Source organism: Schistocerca americana, chromosome 3 (assembly GCF_021461395.2).
Source record: "Schistocerca americana isolate TAMUIC-IGC-003095 chromosome 3, iqSchAmer2.1, whole genome shotgun sequence".
NCBI lineage: Eukaryota > Metazoa > Arthropoda > Insecta > Orthoptera > Acrididae > Schistocerca > Schistocerca americana.
Window position 1 is genome coordinate 703,286,233 of NC_060121.1, and position 26,144 is coordinate 703,312,376.

The 26,144-nt window shown below is 45.9% G+C and overlaps 1 protein-coding gene across 2 annotated transcripts in view; it reads left to right on the top strand.

Annotated features, from left to right (window-relative positions):
• LOC124606660 (tumor protein p63-regulated gene 1-like protein) overlaps window positions 1-26,144 on the top strand; it is a 112,796-nt gene that overhangs the window by 14,009 nt on the left and 72,643 nt on the right. For both annotated transcript variants that reach the window (XM_047138665.1, XM_047138666.1), the window contains exon 3: window positions 667-843. In XM_047138665.1, the coding sequence (XP_046994621.1) occupies window positions 667-843 (177 nt within the window). The remainder of the gene's footprint in view (window positions 1-666; window positions 844-26,144) is intronic.

Consider the following 26,144-nt stretch of genomic DNA (forward strand, 5'->3'; position numbering starts at 1 on the left):
AGGGATGGAATTTTGAAAAATCTCTTCGTAAATGATGCCTACCAGTAGAAGATCAACACCCTCCCCAAATTTCAAGTTTCTTTCCTTAACAGTTTTGGCTGTGCATTGGTGAGTGAGTGAGTGAGTGAGTCAGTCAGTCAGTCAGGACATTTCCTTTTATGTATAGACATAATGTTATGATAAGATGGAGCACATTCGTCTGTATCAAAACCATTGTGGATAAATGTAATTGTACGACTGGGTCATGTGAGCCAGAAATATCAAAACAAAAAGTAGAAAGATGAGTTATCTATGAACAGCAGTGATAAAGTATTTCATATGTGCTATTTTATTACTGTGTGTAATGTAATTGTAGGGGAATGGGGAGGGGGGAGGACTCTGAGTAAAATGGAAGTGAGATAAGAAGGGGAGACATTTTTCTGTTTCACGTGCATGTTTAAGAAGGGAAAGAATTCGAACTTACCTCCTATATCAGTTGTGTGCATCTTTTTTCCTTGTGCTCTGTTCTGTGTGAATAACAAATTTATGGTTCAATGACTTAAGAGTCTGCTGAATCCTGCATTACTACAGAGTGTAATATTGCTAGTAATAAATGGTTTCCCCCTCGTATGTTTTTTGTGAATTATTATAATACCATTATTTTTTTACTCTGTTTTTTTTCCACAGGATAAGTTTTTGGGATAATGAGAAAGAGAGACTAGTTCTTCTTTCAAGTGCTACATTAACCACTGTAAAATATGACTTTATTGCCCTGAAACAGCTAGAATACCGCAAAGTTCCTCTAGATCTTCTTGATACTCTCGTTATCGGCGATCTTATCTATCCACCAGGATCTCTTGTTCCGTGAGTATTAAAGATTGAGTTGATTTCATTAACTAAGATGCGTCACAAATGAGACTAGAGTTAAGTCTTATTATATCTCTCCTGGGACTGAATATTTGTATGATTATTCCTATTTAATACTTGTTTAACATTGTTTTCTTGAAACCCCTTTTCCTTTTATGACAGATGAAGGAATCTGTGATTCTAAAATCTAGCATGTCACGAACACCTCAGAGTGATTAACAAGACTGATGTTTTCAGGGTGTATATGACCCAGGAGATCCGGGAAAAACCTGGGAATTTTTTTGTACAGGAGAAAACTGGGAAAAACCCGGGAATTTCTTAGAATTCCAGGAATTTTTCATTGTTTAGTTACCAGTTAAATTTTTGTGATTTTGACTGGTAATAACCAATACTCTAACGAAGGATATTACTGTATCCCGCTTCTGCAGAATAATACTGCACCAACAAAACATGAACGAGAGAAAGAAAAAAAAGAAAATCAAACTTAAGTCGCAAAGGAAATGCACCATATACAACAACAAAACACAGTGCTCATACAAGCGTCTGACAACCCAAGTGTGTCAAAGGCTTTGGGAAGAATATGCAGTGCTTCCTAACAACAAATTGCCTCCGATGAGCGTGATGTGACAGCTGTTTTTTCATTAGATTCATTTGAGCAGTTGCGGGCGAGCTCTTGCGCATGCGCAGTTGAGTCGCATCTGAGTAGTACCTTCTCCCGCTTCTGGCTACAGAAGTGTGGCTGGGTGCCACTATCTAGTATTGTCCCGGTTTGGAAATGTCACAGATCCAGGGCTGATGCACAGAACAGTCTGAGTTGTAGTGGGGAGGTGGGTAGTCTCCACGTGACCTGTGTTTATGTTTAGTTATTTTGCTGTTTCCTCTTCGTTTATTGCTCTCACATTAAATGAAAACAAAACGAATTTCTGTAGCCGGGGACTACCAAATGAATTAAAATATGTTTGCATAATTACGGAAGGCTAAAATATGTTGTTAGTTTCTGGTTTTATTTCCACCTTTCGGACAGTCAAGCATTAATCACCTTGCAGAACAATGAAGTTATTTTTGTCGGTTTGCTAAAGAGATTAGGCTTTTATTAGTCTTTTGTCCTGAGGCAGTCAGTTTATTTGAAACGAAGTGTTTAATTTCACACTGTTGGCTAGTTTCAACTGTTCACTGCATTTCAAGTGCACGTTTTCCATCTTCTAGCTCGTATGGCATTATGCCATAATAAAGAACCAAACATGAGATAATGCGGTACTGGAACTCAAGAAAATTTACATCCGAATGTGGACACACAATTGTGCACATTAAGGCGAATTATGCATTTTAGTATGGTTTACGAAATTCCAATGCTCTTGAAGTATGTTTTGAGGTCTTGTTTCTTTTATGACATAATGTATGATCTTTCATTGTTTTACACGTACGAACATGCGGGCTTCCTGCGTCATCGTAGCTGCGCAGGCGCAGTGACGCCTGTTATCTGGCGCTCTCTGGTAACTGCTGAAACGAACCAATTTCTAACAAGTCACGGGCAAATATTGCGAATGGTGGTTCGAAAAGTATTACTTTCAAAGTAAATTTCCTTTTACGCAAGACGAACTATGTGTGAGATTGTACGATGAATTTCTTAAATCACAGAGCGAATGATTCTCATTTAAAAATCAACTCTTTGAGGACGACCAGCTAGAAGAATTTCGAGCCCGTAAGGTCAGACATTTATGTCGTTATTACAAATTTTACTGGCACATTTGTGTGATGTTTCTTAAAGTGTGCTGGCCGGAGTGGCCATGCGGTTCTAGGCACTACAGTCTGGAACCGCGAGACCGCTACGGTCGCTGGTTCAAATCCTGCCTCGGGCGTGGATGTGTGTGATGTCCTTAGGTTAGTTAGGTTTAAGTAGTTCTAAGTTCTAGGGGACTGAAGACCTCAGAAGTTGAGTCCCATAGTGCTCAGAGCCATTTTTTTTACCTTAAAGTGTAACGCGCGCAAAAAGATCAGCAATATATGTGGAAGCTTAGCTTCTCTTGCAGCTTATTAATCTTCATGACCAGTATTATTTGTTTTTTTTTTTAGCAGTACTATGTATCTTAATTTAAACCATTAACTTTTCTTTTTTGTGTGTTCATGATACTTAAGAGTGATCTTGCTATTGATTGACTACATCAAATGTCCTATGCTGTCATCAGCTGGCGAGATCACGTGACAGGAGCTGTAGCTGGCTTACAAAAGCATGTCACAATCTTGATTTCATTGCTTCGGAAAGTAACATGTAGTGTTTGTGGTGGAATTCAAATTTATACCTCCGTAACACGAAAAAATGTAGTGTACATGTTGCTGCACATTAAAGATCTTTCCAAAACGTGATTACTCCCCCCCCTCCCAGGTTTTGTTTTGTAAAGTGCCGGCAAATTCTATGTCTGTGTAGAAAACCATAAACATTCTAAAGATTGATAAGTTTTACAGTGCCGAGGAAAAGTACACTGTCACTTAACACGGAAAAAGTGTATTTTCACCCGGGAAATCTGGGAATTTTTTTTTTTCTTGTCCATGTATACACCCTGTGTTTTGAAAAGTTTCCTTTCTAAATATGGCATTAAGTTGGTGTCAGAATTATGTCCACTGTCTCTCAATGATCTTGCTTTTGTGCAATCTTGTACATCTGAAAAAAGGGTCAGGGGGAGGGGGGATGTTAATGCTTGCCATGTCAAGGCCACTTAGTAAGCCACCCATACCTCCTGGATTACTGCTCAGTTTTTTAGAGTTATATAGTTTTTTTGGCACTTTTATTTGATGCTTAGTTGACACAGATACCCAGTATTTATCAGCATAAAAAGAGGTACCCATTCTGCAGATAGCTTAGATGTGCTCTGCTAGAGGGTGGTGGGTCAGGATGAGTCAAATGTGACCTTTTACATCTTGTAGTTCAACTTGGGCCCACATCAGATGGTGCTGGAAGACAGGCCTTATCTCATGCACCTGCTGCAAAGCATTGTAGTAGAGGTGCGAACCCAGGTGTAGTCATAGACTGTTGAGTGCACCCCCTGTGGGTCCGGGGTAAGAATAGGCCCGAGGTATTCCTGCCTGTCGTAAGAGGCGACTAAAAGGAGTTTCAACCGTTTCGGCCTTCCATGCGATGGTCCCCCTTGGGGTTTGACCTCCATTTTTCAAAATTCTACAGAAGTACGAGCCTTTTGGGGAAGGACGCCTTACGTCGTGTACCACTGGTCCTCAGTGCACTAAGACCTTGGCACTCAGCATTGTACCGGCGTTGTAACAATACCCACTATTCCTCAAATTGGGCCTAAACACCTGATGGGTTGTACAAGTTACGCCCATAGTCCGTCCCCATCTGCACCTACGATTCTGATGGACTTTCCATGGCACCAGAAATCCAGCACGGTAGCCAGCCCGTTGTGGTGGGGTCGTCTTGTACCCTCTAGGTTGTAGCCCCCTGACAACACAGGGATCGTACTGCCGATACCTGAGCTGCACCCTCCCCACGTCCGCCAAGGAGTAGATGCCCGTCTCCTTGGGGCATCAGGACTCCCGGCAACGGTCATCCTGCCAGGTGGCCCTTGCTGAGGCTGGGTGGCGCCCGTGGGGAGAGCCCCTGGTCGAAGTGGGTGGTATCGGGGCGGACGTTTCGCAGATGAAACGTCAACACGTATCAGGTCGCTCTGCGGCCGAGTCTTTCAAAAGGAAAGGTACTGTCTCTAGTTCTGGTTCTCCTGCCCTTTCCCCCTTGGTCACTCCCTGGGAGGAGGGACAGGCCTGCCGGCTTGGGGCGAACCGATGGGGGGACGTTCGCCACCTCCAAGCCCATGTTCTTTGTTCAGTACATTGAGGACAATTTTCGGGGAAATCGAGGCTCTCAGTAAGATGCGTTCGGGGTCCGTTCTTATAAAGACCACCTCCGCCACACAGTCGGCGGCGCTCCAGGCGTGCGACCGCCTAGGGGACATCCCAGTGTCCATTGTCCCACATCTGGCACTAAGTAGGACGCAGGGGGTTATTTTTCATCGGGACCTCCTGCTGCAATCTCATGAGGAGCTCAGGGCCAACCTGGAGCGCCGAGGCGTGCATTTCGTCCGGTGAGTCCAGCGCGGCCCCAAAGACCGTCGCTTCGACACCGGGGCCTTTATCCTTGGCTTCGAGGGGGACGTTCTCCCGGAGAAGGTAAAGGTGATGTGCTACCGGTGCGACGTGCGACCTTACGTCCCGCCTCCTATGCGCTGTTTTCAGTGTTTGCGCTTTGGGCACATGTCGTCACGGTGTGAGGCTGAGCCCCTCTGTGGCGATTGTGGACGTCCTCTTCGTGAGGAACATACATGCACCCCACCACCTCGGTGCGTTAATTGTCCTGGCATCCACTCGCCTAGAACCTCAGACTGCCCCGCATATCAGAAGGAGAAGAAGATACAAGAACTCAAAACTTTGGATCGTCTCTCTTATTCTGAGGCCAGGAAGAAGTATGACCGCCTCCATCCCGTGCCGTTGACCACTTCGTTTGCCTCAGTTGTGTCCCCTCCTTCCGCGGTATCCTCACCCCTATCCTGTCCCCCCTCCGCCTTCTCCCCCCATCCGGGTCTCTGCCTCCGCCTCTGCCTCCCAAATCCCTCCCTTCCAAATCCTCCTCCCCTCCTCCCCCGTGGCCCCCGCCCCCTCTGCCACAGGGGCCACCCTTCCTCCCCCCCCCCCCCCCCCCTCTCGCCGCCTGAGAAGCGATCCTCTTCTCAGGCGTCCATCGGGGAAACGTTCCGGACCCCAGCTTCCGAGGTCTGGCGTTCCAAAACGGACCCCGCGCGTGAGGACCTTCTTCGGGTCCAGCCCACCACCCCTGTGCCTCCTTGGACTTCCAAGAAGAAGTCTCTATCCCCCTCTCCACCCCGGCGCGTTTCGTCTGACGCTCCATCCGTGAGTCGCTGCTCCCGGCTGTCCTCAGTTTCGCCGGGACGCTCTGCTGCCAGGCGCTCAGCTGGCCTCTCGTCGGCAAATGATGCTGCCCCTCCTACACCACCAGGGACAGCGGCCGCAGCTGGCGACAACTCGATGGAACAGGATCCGCCTCCCGCCGGTTGTAGCGTTGTTCCCTCGAAACCTGGCCCTCCGCGGCCGTCGAGGTGACCAGCTCTTCCCCCGTCTCGTTCCCCCTCTTTTTTGACTAGCAATGGCCTTGTTACATAGGAACATAAGAGGTTCGATCTAATCGGGAGGAATTACAACTGCTCCTCCGCCTGCACTGTCCGCTCGTTCTTGGTCTCCAGGAAACCAAGTTGCGCCCGACTGACCATATTGCCTTTACCCACTATACCTCGGAGCAGTATGACCTCACCCCTGTGGACGGTATCCCAGCTCATGTCGGGGTCATGTTGCTCGTTCGGGACGATGTCTATTACCATCCCATCCCATTGACCACCCCACTCCAAGCAATAGCTGTCCGTATTGTTCTTTCTGCTTTTACTTTTTCAGTTTGTACCATCTACACTCCATCGTCATCCGCTGTTAGTCGGGCTGACATGATGCACCTGATTGTTCAGCTTCCCCCGCCGTTTTTATTGTTTGGCGACTTCAATGCCCATCATCCCCTTTGGGGCTCTCCTACATCCTGTCAAAGAGGCTCACTCTTGGCGGATGTCTTCAACCATCTCAATCTTGTCTGCCTCAATACTGGCGCCCCAACTTTCCTCTCGGACTCTACTCATACCTACTCCCACTTGGACCTCTCAATCTGTTCTACCACTCTTGCTCGTCGGTTTGAGTGGTATGTCCTTTCTGACACCTATTCGAGCGACCACTTCCTCTGTGTCGTTCGTCTCCTGCACCACACCCCATCCCCACGTCTTTCGAGCTGGAACATACCGAAAGCTGACTGGGGACTTTACTCCTCCCTGGCGACCTTTCTGGACCACGATTTTCTCAGTTGTGACAGTCAGGTCGAATACCTCACGGCTGTTATCATCAATGCTGCCGAACGTTCCATTCCTCGTACTATCTCTTCTTCACGTCGCGTTTCCGTCCCCTGGTGGAACGAGGCTTGTAGAGACGCTATCCGTGCTCGACGACGTGCTTTACGCACCTTTCGCCGCCATCCTACGTTGGCGAATTGTATTGGATACAAACGACTCCGAGCGCAATGCCGTAGAGTCATCAAAGACAGCAAAAAAGCTTGTTGGGCCTCTTTCACCAGTTCCTTTAACAGTTTTACTCCCTCTTCTGTCGTATGGGGTGGCCTGCGCCGGCTGTCGGGCATTAAGGCCCACTCCTCGGTACCTGGCCTGACCTCAGGTAATGAGGTCCTCGTTGATCCTGTGGCTGTCTCCAACACCTTCGGCCAGTTTTTCGCAGAGGTTTCAAGCTCCACCCATTACCACCCTGCCTTCCTTCCCAGGAAAGAGGCAGAAGAGGCTCGGCGACCTTCCCTCCACTCGCTGAATCTGGAAACTTATAATGCCCCCTTTACTATGCGGGAACTCGAACGTGCGCTTGCACTGTCGCGGTCCTCTCCTCCGGGGCCAGATGCCATTCACGTTCAGATGCTGGCACACCTTTCTCCGGCGGGCAAAAGCTTCCTTCTTCGTACCTACAATCGCGTCTGGACCGAAGATCAGGTCCCCATGCGTTGGCGTGACGCCGTCGTTGTTCCTATACCCAAACCCGGGAAGGATAGACACCTTCCTTCTAGTTACCGCCCCATTTCTCTTACAAGCTGTGTCTGTAAGGTGATGGAGCGCATGGTTCATGCGTGGTTAGTTTGGATTCTTGAATCTCGACGGCTACTTACCAATGTCCAATGCGGCTTTCGTCGCCGCCGCTCCGCTGTTGACCACCTTGTGACCTTGTCGACATTCATCATGAACAACTTTTTGCGAAGGCGCCAAACAGTAGCCGTGTTCTTCGATTTGGAGAAGGCTTATGATACCTATTGGAGAGGAGGTATCCTCCGCACTATGCACAGGTGGGACCTACGCGGTCGCCTGCCCCTTTTTATTGATTCATTTTTAATGGATCGAAAGTTTAGGGTACGTGTGGGTTCCGTATTGTCAGACGTCTTCCTCCAGGAGAACGGTGTGCCTCAGGGCTCCGTCTTGAGCGTAGCCCTTTTTGCCATCGCGATCAATCCAATTATGGATTGCATTCCACCTAATGTCTCAGGCTCTCTCTTTGTCGATGACTTCGCGATCTACTGCAGTGCCCAGAGAACATGCCTCCTGGAGCGCTGCCTTCAGCGTTGTCTAGACAGCCTATACTCATGGAGCGTGGCAAATGGCTTCCGGTTCTCTGAAGAGAAGACGGTTTGTATCAACTTTTGGCGATATAAAGCGTTCCTTCTGCCATCCTTACATCTCGGTCCCGTTGTTCTCCCATTCATGGAAACAACTAAGTTTCTAGGGCTCACATTTGACAGGAAACTGTGTTGGTCTCCGCATGTCTCTTATTTGGCGGCCTGTTGTACACGTTCCCTTAATGTCCTCAGAGTTCTTAGTGGTTCATCTTGGGCAGCGGATCACACTGTCCTGCTTCGCTTGTATCGGTCCATAGTCCGATCGAAGCTGGATTATGGGAGCTTTGTCTACTCGTCTGCTCGGCCATCCCTCTTACGCTGTCTCAACTCCATCCACCATCGGGGGTTACGTCTTGCGCCCGGAGCCTTCTACACTAGTCCTGTCGAGAGTCTTTATGCTGAAGCTGCCGAATTACCATTGACCTACCGGCGCGACGTACTGCTGTGTCGGTATGCCTGCCGGCTGTTGTCTATGCCCGACCACCCCTCTTACCAGTCCTTGTTCGCCGATTCTCTCGACCGTCAGTACGGGTTGTATGTGTCTGCCCTGCTGCCCCCCGGAGTCCGCTTCCGTCGCCTGCTTCGACAATTGGATTTTGCCCTCCCTACCACCTTCAGACTTCCCCCATGAACCATGGACCTTGCCGTTGGTGGGGAGACTTGCGTGCCTCAGCGATACAGATGGCCGTACCGTAGGTGCAACCACAACGGAGGGGTATCTGTTGAGAGGCCAGACAAACATGTGGTTCCTGAAGAGGGGCAGCAGCCTTTTCAGTAGTTGCAGGGGCAACAGTCTGGATGATTGACTGATCTGGCCTTGTAACATTAACCAAAACGGCCTTGCTGTGCTGGTACTGCGAACGGCTGAAAGCAAGGGGAAACTACAGCCGTAATTTTTCCCGAGGACATGCAGCTTTACTGTATGATTAAATGAGGATGGTGTCCTCTTGAGTAAAATATTCCGGAGGTAAAATAGTCCCCCATTCGGATCTCCGGGCGGGGACTACTCAAGAGGACGTCGTTATCAGGAGAAAGAAAACTGGCATTCTATGGATCGGAGCGTGGAATGTCAGATCCCTTAATCGGGCAGGTAGGTTAGAAAATTTAAAAAGGGGAAATGGATAGGTTAAAGTTAGATATAGTGGGAATTAGTGAAGTTCGGTGGCAGGAGGAACATAACTTTTGGTCAGGTGATTACCGGGTTATAAATACAAAATCAAATAGGGGTAATGCAGGAGTAGGTTTAATAATGAATAAAAAAATAGGAGTGCGGGTTAGCTACTAAAACAGCATAGTGAACGCATTATTGTGGCCAAGGTAGACACAAAGCCCATGCCTACTACAGTAGTCCAAGTTTATATGCCAACTAGCTCTGCAGATGATGAAGAAATAGATGAAATGTATGACGAGATAAAAGAAATTATTCAGGTAGTGAAGGGAGACAAAAATTTAATAGTCATGGGTGACTGGAATTCGTTAGTAGGAAAAAGGAGAGAAAGAAACACAGTAGGTGAATATGGATTGGGGGGAAGAAATGAAAGAGGAAGCCGCCTTGTAGAATTTTGCACAGAGCATAACTTAATCATAGCTAACACTTGGTTCAAGAATCCTAAAAAAAAGGTTGTATACCTGGAAGAATCCTGGAGACACTAAAAGGTATCAGATAGATTATATAATGGTAAGACAGAGATTTAGGAACCAGGTTTTAAATTGTAAGACATTTCCAGGGGCAGATGTGGATTCTGACCACAATCTATTGGTTATGAACTGCAGATTGAAACTGAAGAAACTGCAAAAAGGTGGGAATTTAAGGAGATGGGACCTGGATAAACTGAAAGAACCAGAGGTTGTAGAGAGTTTCAGGGAGAGCATAAGGGAACAATTGACAGGAATGGGGGAAAGAAATACAGTAGAAGAAGAATGGGTAGCTCTGAGGGATGAAGTAGTGAAGGCAGCAGAGGATCAAGTAGGTAAAACTACGAGGGCTAATAGAAATCCTTAGGTAACAGAAGAAATATTGAATTTAATTGATGAAAGGAGAAAATATAAAAATGCAGTAAATGAAGCAGGCAAAAAGGAATACAAACGTCTCAAAAATGAGATCGACAGGAAGTGCAGAATGGCTAAGCAGGGATGGCTAGAGGACAAATGTAAGGATGTAGAGGCTTGTCTCACTAGGAGTAGATAGATACTGCCTACAGGAAAATTAAAGAAACCTTTGGAGAGAAGAGAACCACTTGTATGAATATCAAGAGCTCAGATGGCAACCCAGTTCTACGCAAAGAAGGGAAGGCAGAAAGGTGGAAGGAGTATATAGAGGGTTTATACAAGGGCGATGTACTTGAGGACAATATTATGGAAATGGAAGAGGATGTAGATGAAGATGAAATGGGAAATAAGATACTGCGTGAAGAGTTTGACAGAGCACTGAAAGACCTGAGTCGAAACAAGGCCCCGGGAGTAGACAACATTCCATTGGAACTACTGATGGCCTTGGGAGAGCCAGTCATGACAAAACTCTACCATCTGGTGAGCAAGATGTATGAGACAGGCGAAATACCCACAGACTTCAAGAAGAATATAATAATTCCAATCCCAAAGAAAGCAGGTGTTGACAGATGTGAAAATTACCAACTATCAGTTTAATAAGTCACAGCTGCAAAATACTGACGCGAATTCTTTACAGACGAATGGAAAAACTGGTAGAAGCGGACCTCGGGGAAGATCAGTTTGGATTCCGTAGAAATGTTGGAACACGTGAGGCAGTACTAACCTTACGACTTATCTTAGAAGAAAGATTAAGAAAAGGCAAACCTACATTTCTAGCATTTGTAAACTTAGAGAAAACTTTTGACAACGTTAACTGGAATACTCTCTTTCAAATTCTGAAGGTGGCAGGGTTAAAATACAAGGAGCGAAAGGCTATTTACAATTTGTACAGAAACCAGATGGCAGTTATAAGAGTCAAGGGACATGAAAGGGAAGCAGTGGTTGGGAAAGGAGTGAGACAGGGTTGTAGCCTCTCCCCGATGTTATTCAATCTGTATATTGAGCAAGCAGTAAAGGAAACAAAAGAAAAATTCGGAGTAGGTATTAAAATTCATGGAGAAGTAGTAAAAACTTTGAGGTTTGCCGATGACATTGTAATTCCGTCGGAGACAGCAAAGGACTTGGAAGAGCAGTTGAACGGAATGGACAGTGTCTTGAAAAGAGGATATAAGATTACATCAACAAAAGCAAAACGAGGATAATGGAATGTAGTCAAATTAAATCGGGTGATGCTGAGGGGATTAGATTAGGAAATGAGACACTTAAGGGAGTAAAGGAGTTTTGCTATTTAGGGAGTAAAATAACTGATGATGGTCGAAGTAGAAAGGATATAAAATGTAGATTGGCAATGGCAAGGAAATCGTTTCTGAAGAAGAGAAATTTGTTAACATTGAGTATAGATTTAAGTGTCAGGAAGTCTTTTCTGAAAGTATTTGTATGGAGTGTAGCCATGTATGGAAGTGAAACATGGCCGATAACCAGTTTGGACAAGAAGAGAATAGAACCTTTCGAAATGTGGTGCTACAGAAGAATGCTGAAGATAAGGTGGGTAGATCACGTAACTAATGAGGAGGTATTGAATAGGATTGGGGAGAAGAGAAGTTTGTGGCACAACTTGACTAGAAGAAGGGATCGGTTGGTAGGACATGCTTTGAGGTATCAAGGGATCACAAATTTAGCATTGGAGGGCAGCGTGGAGGGTAAAAATCGTAGAGGGAGACCAAGAGATCAATACACTAAGCAGATTCAGAAGGATGTGGTTGCAGTAGGTACTGGGAGATGAAGAAGCTTGCACAGGATAGAGTAGCATGGAGAGCTGCATCAAACCAGTCTCAGGACTGAAGACCAACAACAACAACCACCTTCAGAGAGGGTGAGAGCCCGACACCACCTTGGCTCCAGGCTCCGGTTCATATTTATCTCGACCTCCGCTCACTCCCGAATGAGGGTACTCCGGCTGCAGTGTATTGCTCACGGTTTGTCGAACTTCGTGCTCGACTTGCCGGCCACACCTTTATTTACACCGATGGCTCCAAAACTGACGATGGTGTTGGCTGTGCCTTTGTCGTCGGGGCCGCCGCCTTTAAATACCGGCTCCTCGACCAATGTTCCAGCTTTACGGCTGAGCTTTTTGCTCTCCATCAGGCCGTTCAGTATGCCCGCCGCCACCGCCATTCATCGTATGTACTCTGCTCTGACTCACTCAGTGCTCTTCAGAGCCTTGGAGCTCCCTATCCGGTCCAAACCTCGGTTCAATGGATACAGCAGTCCCTCCATTCTTTCGCTGATAATGGTTCTCCTGTCAGCTTTCTGTGGGTTCCCGGACATGTAGGAGTGCCTGGGAATGAGGCTGCGGATGCTGCAGCCAAGGCTGTAGCCCTCCTGCCTCGACCAGCCTCCCATTGTGTCCCGTCATCTGATGTTCGTGGGGATGTTTGTCAGAGGCTTGTGTCGTTGTGGTGGGATGCTTGGTCATCCCTCCAAGGAAACAAGCTCCGGGCAGTAAAACCGCTCGCAACTGCTTGGACAACCTCCTCCCGACCATCTCAGCGAGAGGAGGTCCTTCTGACCAGGTTGCGGATTGGGCATTGCCGGTTTAGCCACCGCTACCTGCTCTTCAGTGACCCAGCCCCGCAGTGCCCTTGTGGTCAGGCAGTAACAGTGCGCCATGTTGTCGTGTCCCCGCTTTAGTCAATCTCTTGTTGTCCTGTCCCTGCCATCTACTTTACCGGATATTTTAGCTGATGTCGCTCGAGCAGCTGCTCGTGTTCTGCGTTTTATAACTTTGACTGGCTTGTCCAAAGACATCTAACCATTTTACCTATTTTATCTCCATCTTTGTCAGGTCTTTCTGGTGTCCCCCTCCCCTTGAGTTTTACTAGATTCCATGTGCTCTAACAACAGTGACTGGGCGCTAATGACCTCAGTAGTTGAGCGCCCTTAAACCCCACCAAAAAAAAAAAAAAAAAAAAAAAACTGTTGAGTGCCACACAGGCCATGGCAGATGGTGGGTAGAGATGTCGGGGGAGCAAACTTTGGACTGGCAGCACACTCGTGACAACTGGCATTGGATAGGAGGACCTCAGTTCAACCCTCAGCCCATTAGTGGTGGCTAGATGAAGACAGAGCAGTGGTGAACTCATGGCCAAGGCTGACGCTATGACAGTTGACTACTCAGACTTGCTGCTGCAGTGCAGGTCCAGCCTGGCTGGACGACCAGTATTTGTACATGCTAAAATGCAGTTGTTGTGGTGTTGTGGCTGCAGGAGTTACGTATGTCCCTTGCCAAAGTGCCCCTGATAATGATAAACATCGTAACGCTTTACACGAGACAGTAATACCCTGTGGTCCCTGTGATGCAATGGTGGGTCATCATATTTCTAAAATTGGCCATCTTACAACACAAAGTCTATCTGCTAGGCTTGTGTCATTACACTCTTTCCCTCTTTGAAGAATTTGACCCACTGATTTCTCCCTGTTGCTGCACCTCAAACTAGTTTATTTTTTATGGTTTATTGTGGACACATCTGGTCAGTCTTTGGCTCACAACATATATATGAGTCCATCTGTGACACTTTGACAGCTAAGATCCAACCACATTTAAAATCTCTCCACAGTATACATGGTTCCAACCAAGTGACTGCCACTGAAAATCACACTAGTCCTGAGAACAAATACCAGGGCTGTGTTGTCACATTTACACTACACATATGTTCACTTTAGTGGTACACACACAGCTTCCTGTAACCTTCTCCAAGCTGTCTGTCTAAGGAGCCCACTATCTATTTGGCAGCAAACAGGGGTTTGGGAATCAGGGAGACATCCTACTGCAGTACTCCCACCAACATTGCAAACCTTCATATACCCCCCTTTCCCTGTATGATCTTCCTCGACTCTCGATTTAGCCTGAACAACATATCACTTATCTTCTTTGACTTATTCTATCCTTCAGGTAACACACTATCCAAAAGCTTATTACAGGGTTATTACAAATGATTGAAGCGATTTCACAGCTCTACGATAACTTTATTATTTGAGATATTTTCACAATGCTTTGCACAAACATACAAAAACTCAAAAAGTTTTTTTAGGCATTCATAAATGTTCGATATGTGGCCCTTTAGTGATTCGGCAGACATCAAGCCGATAATCAAGTTCCTCCCACACTCGGCGCAGCATGTCCCCATCAATGAGTTTGACAGCATCGTCGATGCGAGCTCGCAGTTCTGGCACGTTTCTTGGTAGAGGAGGTTTAAACACTGAATCTTTCACATAACCCCACAGAAAGAAATCGCATGGTGTTAAGTTGGGAGAGCGTGGAGGCCATGACATGAATTGCTGATCATGATCTCCACCACGACCGATCCATCGGTTTTCCAATCTCCTGTTTAAGAAATGCCGAACATCATGATGGAAGTGCAGTGGAGCACCATCCTGTTGAAAGATGAAGTCGGCGCTGTCGGTCTCCAGCATGTCCAGATACGCATGTCCTGTAACGTTTTTTTTTTTCGCAGAAGAAAAACGGGCCGTGAACTTTAAACCGTGAGATTGCACAAAACACGTTAACTTTTGGTGAATTGCGAATTTGCTGCACGAATGCGTGAGGATTCTCTACCGCCCAGATTCGCACATTGTGTCTGTTCACTTCACCATTAAGAAAAAATGTTGCTTCATCACTGAAAACAAGTTTCGCACTGAATGCATCCTCTTCCATGAGCTGTTGCAACCGCGCCGAAAATTCAAAGCATTTGACTTTGTTATCGGGTGTCAGGGCTTGTAGCAATTGTAAACGGTAAGACTTCTGCTTTAGCCTTTTCCGTAAGATTTTCCAAACCGTCGGCTGTGGTACGTTTAGCTCCCTGCTTGCTTTATTCGTCGACTTCTGCTTTATTCGTCGACTTCCGCGGGCTACGCGTGAAACTTGCCTGCACGCGTTCAACCGTTTCTTCGCTCACTGCAGGCCGACCCGTTGATTTCCCCTTACAGAGGCATCCAGAAGCTTTAAACTGTGCATACCATCGCCGAATGGAGTTAGCAGTTGGTGGATCTTTGTTGAACTTCGTCCTGAAGTGTCGTTTCACTGTTATGACTGACTGATGTGAGTGTATTTCAAGCTTGACATACGCTTTCTCTGCTCCTGTCGCCATTTTGTCTCACTGCGCTCTCGAGCGCACTGGCGGCAGAAACCTGAAGTGCGGCTTCAGCCGAACAAAACTTTGAGTTTTTCTACGTATCTGTAGTGTGTCGTGACCATATGCCAATGAATGGAGCTACAGTGAATTTATGAAATCGTTTTAATCATTTGTAATAGCCCTGTGTGCTTATCACTGTGTCATGAGGGACTAGCTCACACATTCAGTAAGAAGGGCTCAACCTGAACTATTTACAAAAAGAAATTAATGATAAAGTTTTATTACAGTCACATTTTTGACTGTAATGGTCAGGAACTATCTCTTAAATCTTAAACTTCACCCCAATCCCTGTTGAGCATATAATGCAGTCAATTAGGTAGGTGGTGCTTCCAGAGCTCTTTGGTACCACTGATTCACTTATTAAGCCACAGGTGCTTTAACGGCTACAAGCCTGTGCCTCTAATACAACTGTATAATATTTATTTTGTCATAATTCTCTAATATCTGATATGTATCCCATTATTCCATACACTGGTTCAGATATTTACCCAAGGCAGATTTTCTGCTATCATGTCGATTGAACTTCGAGGGACCTGGAGCTGTATTGATGACGCCATGGTTAATGACCCATCTCACATCCGCAGTATCTCAATGCCTTACTGCGCTGCTGTGAGCGAGCATCATGTGATGTAAGGACAAAAAACCCAAACCATAAGGTACTGATCAGACACTGATTTACATTTTACTATGTCAGCTCTACAGCAATGTGTACTGTTACTTCACTAGAAATAGAATGAATAGTAGGAGTCTTATTACAGAAATGGAAAAGAAGAAGGTCTGCATATGTCTTGGGAACTCGTCAAACCACTTACTTACTAGTGTAGCCTCCTGGAGAACTCTTAAATTCCTAATTCAAATAACATTACTTACAACAGACTATGACTTCAGTCGCCTACTGTCTATGTTCAGCTCAAGTTCGCTGGTACCCATGTCTTCCACACCTCAACCAAATATTCTCCCTACACTGGATGGTGTAATGTCCTCTTTGCCAGTATGCCCAGCTTACCATGTTGTGTGAGTTGGTTCACTGGTCACATGACCTGTTAGGTTACAATATGTACACACAATTGGTTCATTCTGTGGATCCTTCCCAAGAATTGCAATTGAAACTGTGCCTGACATAATTTAAAATTGGACAGTGGACAGTAGGAAGAGGAAAAAATCCCTGAACAGTAGTTGCAATACCACACAGCGATTATAGAAGGCACATGCTGCTACTTTCTTGCATTGCTCTTTGTGCTGCAAATATCGAACCACCATTGCAGTTGCCATTAACACTTCTGACACTGCTTGTAGAGTTTGTGGGTGTGCTGTGGTGGAGGATGGTGGGTCGGGGTGAGTCAAATGCTACTCAGAGGTAAGAGTCCTTGTATTAATTTACTACAAACTTAAATCTACATCTTGCATTGCTGGAAGGTAGGCCTTGACCAACTGACTCCACCAGTGAGGTGTTGGGGTAGAACTGCTGTGACTGTGCTCAGTCAGGTGTGATGTAGCCTTGTGTAGTCAGTGGTCCCAGCCATGGCTGAAATGGCTGCTGACAGCAGGACACTTGAGTCCTGGCTGGCAGAGGCCAACACTACGACAATTAACTATTCAATGACTACCTGCTTTAATTCTTGCCCATCCCAGTTGGATGGCCAGAATTTAGTCATACCAAAATGGGTTTCTTGAAGTGTTATGACTGTATAAGTCGCATATGCTGTGTGCCAAAGTGCTGGTGCCCTGTGAATGTAGTGATGAATGTTGTTGTAAGTGACCTGAAGTGAGGCTTCAAGCCCATCTGTGAAGGCTTGTGTTGTTACAGTTGAAACTCGGCACGCCCTGCTGCTTCAGTCATACCTCCTGTAGTATGAGCTGCTCCACCCTCATATGTCTGTATGAAGCACTAGTCCTATGCTGACTAGATTAGGCGTGCCTGGCTTATGGATCAGTGACCTCTCAACATTACAGCTACTGGACCTTCGTCACCACTGCAGGATCAGGTGTACGACTGGCACCTTTTGGACAAGCCTTGTGGACAGCCTCCTGGTAGCTGAGTTTCCTCCTGTATGTAGCAGATATCACCTATTACTACTAAGTTGTTCATGTCCTGAGTTAACCCGAACACCCAGATCTCCATATCCTTTTTCCTGGTGGGCAATTTGCCTTCCACAACTGTTACCCAGGTCTGATGTTCCAGTATCAGTTCATCTGGAGTCATTTCGCTCTGACCACTGCTCTCCTCCATTGAACCTGCTCATCAGATTACTTTCATGACATCCTCTCCCTCCCCCTCCCCCCCTCTCCCAATGGTGTATACCTCATCCAAAGACTTGGTAGGACCTTTTCTGTGGATCAAAGAAAATGCTCTTCTGTGTTTCAGCATTTGTTTCAGTTCTGGTGGACTTTACCTCTGCTTCATCTTTGACTAGCTTTATAACTGCTCCTGATCAACAGATTGACTCAATCTATGGCATTTTTGCTCTCAGTATTACTTTTCCCTTTTAACCATCTGTAACTTGAGCATTAAGCCTGTATTCTATATTCCTGCTGCAGACTAGGCCCCGGACGGTCTCTGACGGCTTCAGACCAGCACACCTTTCCCACTTCATTGCATTTCCATAACTTTTGATATTTTCTTTCTTTCCCTCTGCTGTTTACCTGGCTCCCTGCCTCAGATGATACCACAAAAGTCAAACTGGCAGTTCATTCTTTTATTCACCTGGAAAGGCTTTAAGTATTGAAGGAAGAAATGAGCTTTAACATTGATATTTAGTCCCTTTCAGATTCCCCAAAAATCCAGTCATCTATTCACTACATGATTCCCTTTGGTACTACCTAGGCATAATGATCTATTTTGCAACAGTTAATTCTGTTAGGTAATAATACACTCCTGGAAATGGAAAAAAGAACACATTGACACCGGTGTGTCAGACCCAAGCAGAGGGCTGTACAAGCAAAGATCACACGCACGGCACAGCGGACACACCAGGAACCGCGGTGTTGGCCGTCGAATGGCGCTAGTTGCGCAGCATTTGTGCACCGCCGCCGTCAGTGTCAGCCAGTTTGCCGTGGCATACGGAGCTCCATCGCAGTCTTTAACACTGGTAGCATGCCGCGACAGCGTGGACGTGAACCGTATGTTCAGTTGACGGACTTTGAGCGAGGGCGTATAGTGGGCATGCGGGAGGCCGGGTGGACGTACCGCCGAATTGCTCAACACGTGGGGCGTGAGGTCTCCACAGTACATCGATGTTGTCGCCAGTGGTCGGCGGAAGGTGCACGTGCCCGTCGACCTGGGACCGGACCGCAGCGACGCACAGATGCACGCCAAGACCGTAGGATCCTACGCAGTGCCGTAGGGGACCGCACCGCCACTTCCCAGCAAATTAGGGACACTGTTGCTCCTGGGGTATCTGCGAGGACCATTCGCAACCGTCTCCATGAAGCTGGGCTACGGTCCCGCACACCGTTAGGCCGTCTTCCGCTCACGCCCCAACATCGTGCAGCCCGCCTCCAGTGGTGTCGCGACAGGCGTGAATGGAGGGACGAATGGAGACGTGTCGTCTTCAGCGATGAGAGTCGCTTCTGCCTTGCTGCCAATGATAGTCGTATACGTGTTTGGCGCCGTGCAGGTGAGCGCCACAATCAGGACTGCATACGACCGAGGCACACAGGGCCAACACCCGGCATCATGGTGTAGGGAGCGATCTCCTACACTGGCTGTACACCACTGGTGATCGTCGAGGGGACACTGAATAGTGCACGGTACATCCAAACCGTCATCGAACCCATCGTTCTACCATTCCTAGACCGGCAAGGGAACTTGCTGTTCCAACAGGACAATGCACGTCCGCATGTATCCCGTGCCACCCAACGTCCTCTAGAAGGTGTAAGTCAACTACCCTGGCCAGCAAGATCTCCGGATCTGTCCCCCATTGAGCATGTTTGGGACTGGATGAAGCGTCGTCTCACGCGGTCTGCACGTCCAGCACGAACGCTGGTCCAACTGAGGCGCCAGGTGGAAATGGCATGGCAAGCCGTTCCACAGGACTACATCCAGCATCTCTACGATCGTCTCCATGGGAGAATAGCAGCCTGCATTGCTGCGAAAGGTGGATATACACTGTACTAGTGCCGACATTGTGCATGCTCTGTTGCCTGTGTCTATGTGCCTGTGGTTCTGTCAGTGTGATCATGTGATGTATCTGACCCCAGGAATGTGTCAATAAAGTTTCCCCTTCCTGGGACAATGAATTCACGGTGTTCTTATTTCAATTTCCAGGAGTGTACATACCCCATTCTCCTCTAAACTCTTCGTGTTGACATTCTGTGGGTGCTGCTTGATCCAAGCACATGCTGTTACTTTGTTATGATAATCGAAATTTCTGATTGGAATACAGTGGAAGGAGTAAAGCAAGCTATTCACCTTGTAGCTGAAGCATTGAGTAGCCTATAGTTACATAAATAACATTAAAAACACAGCAAAGCTTACAGGCAGTGTATGTCCTCAGACCTAACTAATACAAAAAGACCACACACACACACACACACACACACACACACACACACACACACACACACACACACAAATACAAGTGGAAACATGATGACCACTTCTACTGGGAAGTTAAATGCTGCCTGGTGGTGGTGTTGCAGGCATTTCATGTGGTAGTATAATCAGAGCAGAGGCAAATGAGTAATTATTCTAGTGATGATACAGGTCTCAAATGGGTAAATCTACTGAGGTAAGAGACTTCCACAAAGGGCAGATTGTTATGGCCTGGTGCTTGGAAGAGTATCTCTGGTTGGATGTTCATATGCTACCGCTATGAGCATCTACGAAAAGTAATTGAAGGATAGTGAAACCATTAGTAGGCGAGAAGGTGTTGGATGTCCACAGCTCATCACATAGTGCGGAGCTCGGAGGCTCATCCACTCTGCAAAACGGGATAGATGGCATTCTGTGCCGGATTTGACGACAGAGTAAAAAAAACACCTAAGTGTTTCTATGTTGGCCCGATGACATCTTAAATTATGATTGCAGTGATCATAGGATTATTAAGATTGGACTGTGGACCTATGGAAAGGTGTCACGTGGTCAGGTGAATCATGTTTCTTGTTACAAAAAGTTTATGGTCATGTTCAGGTATGCTGTCATCCAGGCGGAATAGATGCATGTACATTTACCATGCCACAGACATAGGCTAGTTTAGGACAGTATTATGTTATGGGGGACATTCACCTAGTATTCCATGGAGCCTATGGTAGGACTCAAAGGCACATGTCAGCTATGGACCACGTGAAATTTCTTATGGACCACATTTCTTCTTGTTTGAAGTCTCCCCCGATGGCAGTGGCATATACCAGCAGGATAAATGACCATATCACGACGCTGGAATGATGATACAGTGGTTTGAGGAGCATGACAGTGAACTCACATTGTTGTCTTGGCCACCAAATTTTCCCGATTTGAACCTGATGGAACACATCTGGTATGCTATTGGGTGCAAGTGTTCTGTGACTGCAAAACACTGCCCCATAATTTAAGGGAATTACAAGACCTATACATAGGCATCTGCTGTGGTTTTTCATTCTAAAAGTACACACATAAAAAAAAGTTTTGCATCACCTCGGTTCCGAAGTTCCGGAACCTATACAGAAAATTGGAGTAGAGATCAACATAAACATCATTTCCGCCCCTTCTATTGCTCATGAGAACCACACATTGCATGTTGTACTACCATACAGCGTGACTTTCAGAGGTGGTGGTCCAGATTGCTGTACACGCCGGTACCTCTGATACCCAGTAGCACATCCTCTTGCATTGATGCATGCCTGTATTCGTCATGGCATACTACTTTCAAGTTCATCAAGGCACTGTTGGTCCAGATTGTCCCACTCCTCAATGGCAATTTGCCGTAGATCCATTAGAGTGGTTGGTGGGTCATGCTGTCTATAAACAGCCCTTTTCAATGTATCCCAGGCATGTTCGATAGGGTTCGTGTCTGGAGAACATGCTGGCCACTCTAGTCGAGTGTTGTCATTATCCCGAAGGAAGTCATTCACAAGACGTGTACAATGGGGGCACAAATTGTCATCCATGAAGATGAATGCCTCGCCAATATGCTGCCAATACGGTTGCACTATCGATCGGAGGATGGCATTCATGTATCGTACAGTCATTACGGCGCCTTCCATGACCACCAGTGGTGTATGTCGACCCCATATAATGCCACCCCAAAACAGCAGGGAACCTCCACCTTGCTGCACTTGCTGGACAGTGTGTCTAAGGCGTTCAGCCTGACCAGGTTGCCTCCAAACACGTCTCCGACGATTGTCTGGTTGTTCATGAGAACGTGATGCCAATCCTGAGCGGTCCATTCAGCATGTTGGGACCATCTGTACTGTGCTGCATGGTGTCGTGGTTGCAAAGGTGGACCTCGCCATGGATATCAGGAGTGAAGTTGCACATCATGCAGCCTATTGCGCACAGTTTGAGTCGTAACACGACTGCACGAAAACCATTATTCAACATGGTGGTGTTGCTGTCGGGGTTCCTCCGAAACATAATCTTAGATAGAGGTCATCCAATGCAGTAGTAGTAGCCCTTGGGCAGCCTGAGCGAGGCACGTCATCGACAGTTCTTGTTTCTCTGTATCTCCTCCATGTCCGAACAACATCGCTTTCCTTCATTCCAAGGCTCCCGGACACTTCTCTTGTTGTAGCAATGCAGATGCGATTTAACCGCAGTATTGACTGTCTAGGCATGGTTGAACTACAGACAACATGAGCTGTGTACCTCGTTCCTGGTGGAATGACTGGAACTGATCAGCTGTCGGACCCCCCTCTGTCTAATAGGCGCTGCTCATGTGTGGTTGTTTACATCTATGGGCGGGTTTAGTGACATCTGTGAACAGTTGAAGGGAATGTGTCTGTGATACAATATCCACTGTCGATATCTATCTTCAGGAGTTCTGGGAACCGAGCTGATGCAAAACTTTATTTGATGTGTGTGTGTATGAACAAACTACGAGGGTTGTTTTTTAAGTAAGGGCCGTTTTTATTTTTTTTTAAAGAAATAAATACTTTTGTAAAAAAACTTTTATTTTCTGATTCTACACACTTTTACCTATTTTTCTACATAGTTGCCTTGTTTATTTAAGCACTTGTCATACCGTACAACTAAGTTTTTAATTCCCTCTTCAAAGAATTTGGCCACCTGCTCCGACAGCCAACAGTTCACAGCCGCTTTCACTTCATCGTCATCATTGAAGCACTGCCCGCCAAGATGGTGTTTCAGGTACCGGAAAAGGTGAAAATCGCTAGGAGCAAGGTCGGGGCTGTATGGTGCATGGTCCAAAACTTCCCAACCAAAAGAATCAATCAAATCCCGAGTCTTGAGAGGTATGAGGCCTAGCGTTATCATGCAGGAGCAAAACTCCTTTTGTCAGCATGCTGCGCCTTTTGTTTTAAATTGCTCTGCGGAGCTTCTTATAGAGTTGCACAGTAGGCATCTGAGTTGACTGTTGTTCCTCGTGGCATAAAGTCCACTAGCAAAACACCGCGCCGGTCCCAGAACACAGTTGGCATAATCTTGCGCTTTGACAGCGTCTGTTTGGCTTTCACCTTGACGGGTGAGGTGGTGTGTCGCCATTCCATCGATTGTCGCTTGCTTTCGGGAGTGATATGGGATACCCATGTTTCATCTCCAGTGACAATTTGACTCAACATGTCATCCCCTTCTTCCTCGTCACGAATCAAAAAGTCCAATGAAGTGGCAAATCTCTTCCCTTTGTGGTCCTCTGTGAGGAGTCTGGGTACCCACCGAGAACACAGTTTCTTAAAGTTTTGGTTTTCAGACACAATTTTGTACTAAACCGATCTTGAAACTTGTGGAAATTCCAAAGAAAGAGTGGAAATTCTGAATCTTCTGTCCTCACGAATCTTTGTTTCAACTGCAGCCACCAAATCATCAGTGATCACAGAGGGCCGCCCTGAGCGTTCTTCGTCATCGACGTTTTGACGGCCATTTTTAAACTCTCTAACCCATTGACGCACTTTACCTTCACTCATTGCATTCAAGCCATAAACTTCTGTTAACTGACGATGAATTTCTGCTGCTGATAGGCTTCTCGCGGTCAAAAAACGTATCACTGACCGTATCTCACACGCGGCGGGCGATTGAATAATCGTAAACATTATAAAGTAGCACAGCGATGCGTACACGTCAGCTACAGAGCTGCAACTTGCATCAGTCTGAACGGGAAGGATGCCGACAAGTGGCGCGGTGGCTTGTTGCGGCGTCCGCGCGAACTACGGGACTATACGCGCAAACGGCCCTTACTTAAAAAACAACCCTCGTATTAAGAAGGTGGTCATAATTGTTCCTTTCATCAGTGTATATGTGAGGCTATTAATTAATAATAGTAAATAAAATATTTGAGTTTTCAAACATTAAATGGCTTGGTCTGCATGCTACTCTCAACATCCTTATTTCAAATATATTACGTAAATGTTGCATGCGTTTAGAACTCTTTAATTACAGATCTTAAATTTTTTTCAATGTATGATTCCTTCCAAGAGTTCAACATATAAAAGTTAGTTGTGTGAGGGCTTTTTCATTCTGTGCTTTATGAACCATCCAAATTCTTGTATGAAATAGAAAGATTGCGACTTACCATGTAGATGAGGAGGAGGTGATGAGTGCAGACAGGCACATTGAAAGAAGACTTCTAGATATTATTAGGTATCGGACGAAGTCCTTCATCAAATGTAGACAAAACACGTGCACATTCACTCTTGCGTAAAACACATACATATGACCATTGTGTCCGCGGCCACAAAGGGCTGACTGGCTGGGCCTTAGTGCCCATAAACAACAGTAACCTCATGTGTGTGAGTTATTCATGTGTGAATGTGTGTGTGTGTATTGTCTACATCCGAGGAAGGACATATTCCGATAGCTGATAACATCTAGCAGTCTCCTTTCAATGAACCTGTCTGCCACTCAATGTGTTTTCTGCGTTATGAGTAGCAGTTTATCCATTTCATATTGTTGTTTTTCCATCATGGATTTTTCATCATTAGACTTCATTTATGATTGATATTTTTTTTTTCTTTTTTTTTGTAAATGTAACTGAGATTGTGCTTCGTTGTGTATGAAAGCCAGTTTAGTATGAACATTTAAGCCAATTGTAATGGCTTATAGCAATGCCATCCTCAATACGGCAATTATTAGTGTGCTTACAGTAGACATTCTTGTATTACTGTATTACATTGATGAAAGGGCTTTGTTCATGTAAAACTGGCTAATATTTGGAGACATTTCACATAATTGGAAGTGTCTTTTAACTTCATTGTTTGTCCCAACATCGTCAATAATGTGAGAGGGCGGGAGAAAAGAGAAGCAAAGCTGTTTTCACATAGTGTACCTGTACCACTTACAGAAAAGTTGTTCACGGAGTTTGTGTTGCATTTAAAGAGTTGAGAGAAGAAAATCATAGACTGACATAAGTTTAAACTCCATCCATTCTACTTATCCACATATTGATGTGGATAGAGTTGGCTAAATTTCTGCCAGTTTATTAGCAAAAAGTTGTACAAAAGTTTTCAACATGATTTTTCTGCACAATAAATTCATTTTAATTGAGTTGCTTTATTTCCAGCTGAATTTTATCATGGGTCTGTTTTTCCCATTCGTGTGTAATATATGAAATAATTAACACACCATAAAATGTATACCAGGGGCATTCAATAACTAATGCAACACTTTTTTTCTGAAAACAAGTTGGTTTTACTGAGGATTCCAATAAACCATATTATTCTCCACTCTTCAGGCCACAAAATCCTATTTTTCGACATAATCTCCATTCAGTGTGATGGCCTTACACCACCTTACTGGGAGAGCTTGTATGCCCACATGGTACAACTCTACTGCTTGAAATCAGCCAAAATCTTGCTGCATTAGTAACTTCCCCATCATCCACCAAGTGCTTACCGTGGAGTGCCTCCTTCATTGGGCCAAATAGAGGGAAGTCAGAAGATGTAAGATGAGGGAGGACAGTCAGTTGAAGTTTTGTGAGCTCCTCTCATGTGGGCAGACTTGAATGAGGCCTTGCATCATCATAGTGAAGGAGAACTTCATTTGCATTTTTGTGGTGACAAGCACACTGACATCATTTCTTTAATTTCCTGAGGGTGGCACAATACAATACACTTCAGAGTTGATTACTGCACCTTGAGGGAGGACATCAAACAGAATAAATCCTTCAGAGTCCCAGAAGACCACCACAGTCACTTACTGACTGAGGATGCGACTTTGAACTTTTTCTTTGGAGAAGAGGTCGTTTGGCGCCATTCCATGGATTGTTGTTTCGTTTTCAGTTTGAACTGATGAACCCATGTTTCATCACGTGTGAAGATGTTTGACAAAAAATTTTAACATTCAGCCTCATAACGTATAAACAGTTCCACACACAAAGTGTTTCATTGTTCTTTGTGGTCTCCTGTTAGGTAGCAAAGAAGCCAGTGGGCACACATGTTTGAGTACTCCAACTGGTGGACGATTGTATCAGCACAACCAGCAGAGACATCCAGTTGAGCAGTGAGGTTTTAGATTGTGATCCGTAAGTGACTTCAGATGAGTGTGTCCGCATGTCCCAATGTTCCAGGAGTCATAGCTGTTTGCGGTTGGCCAGCACAAAGGTGATTGGGTAGGTTTGCATGCCCTTGTTGCGATAATGAGAGATGCCTCGCCAAGTGATTTACCATGCTTTTGTTCATTGGCAGGT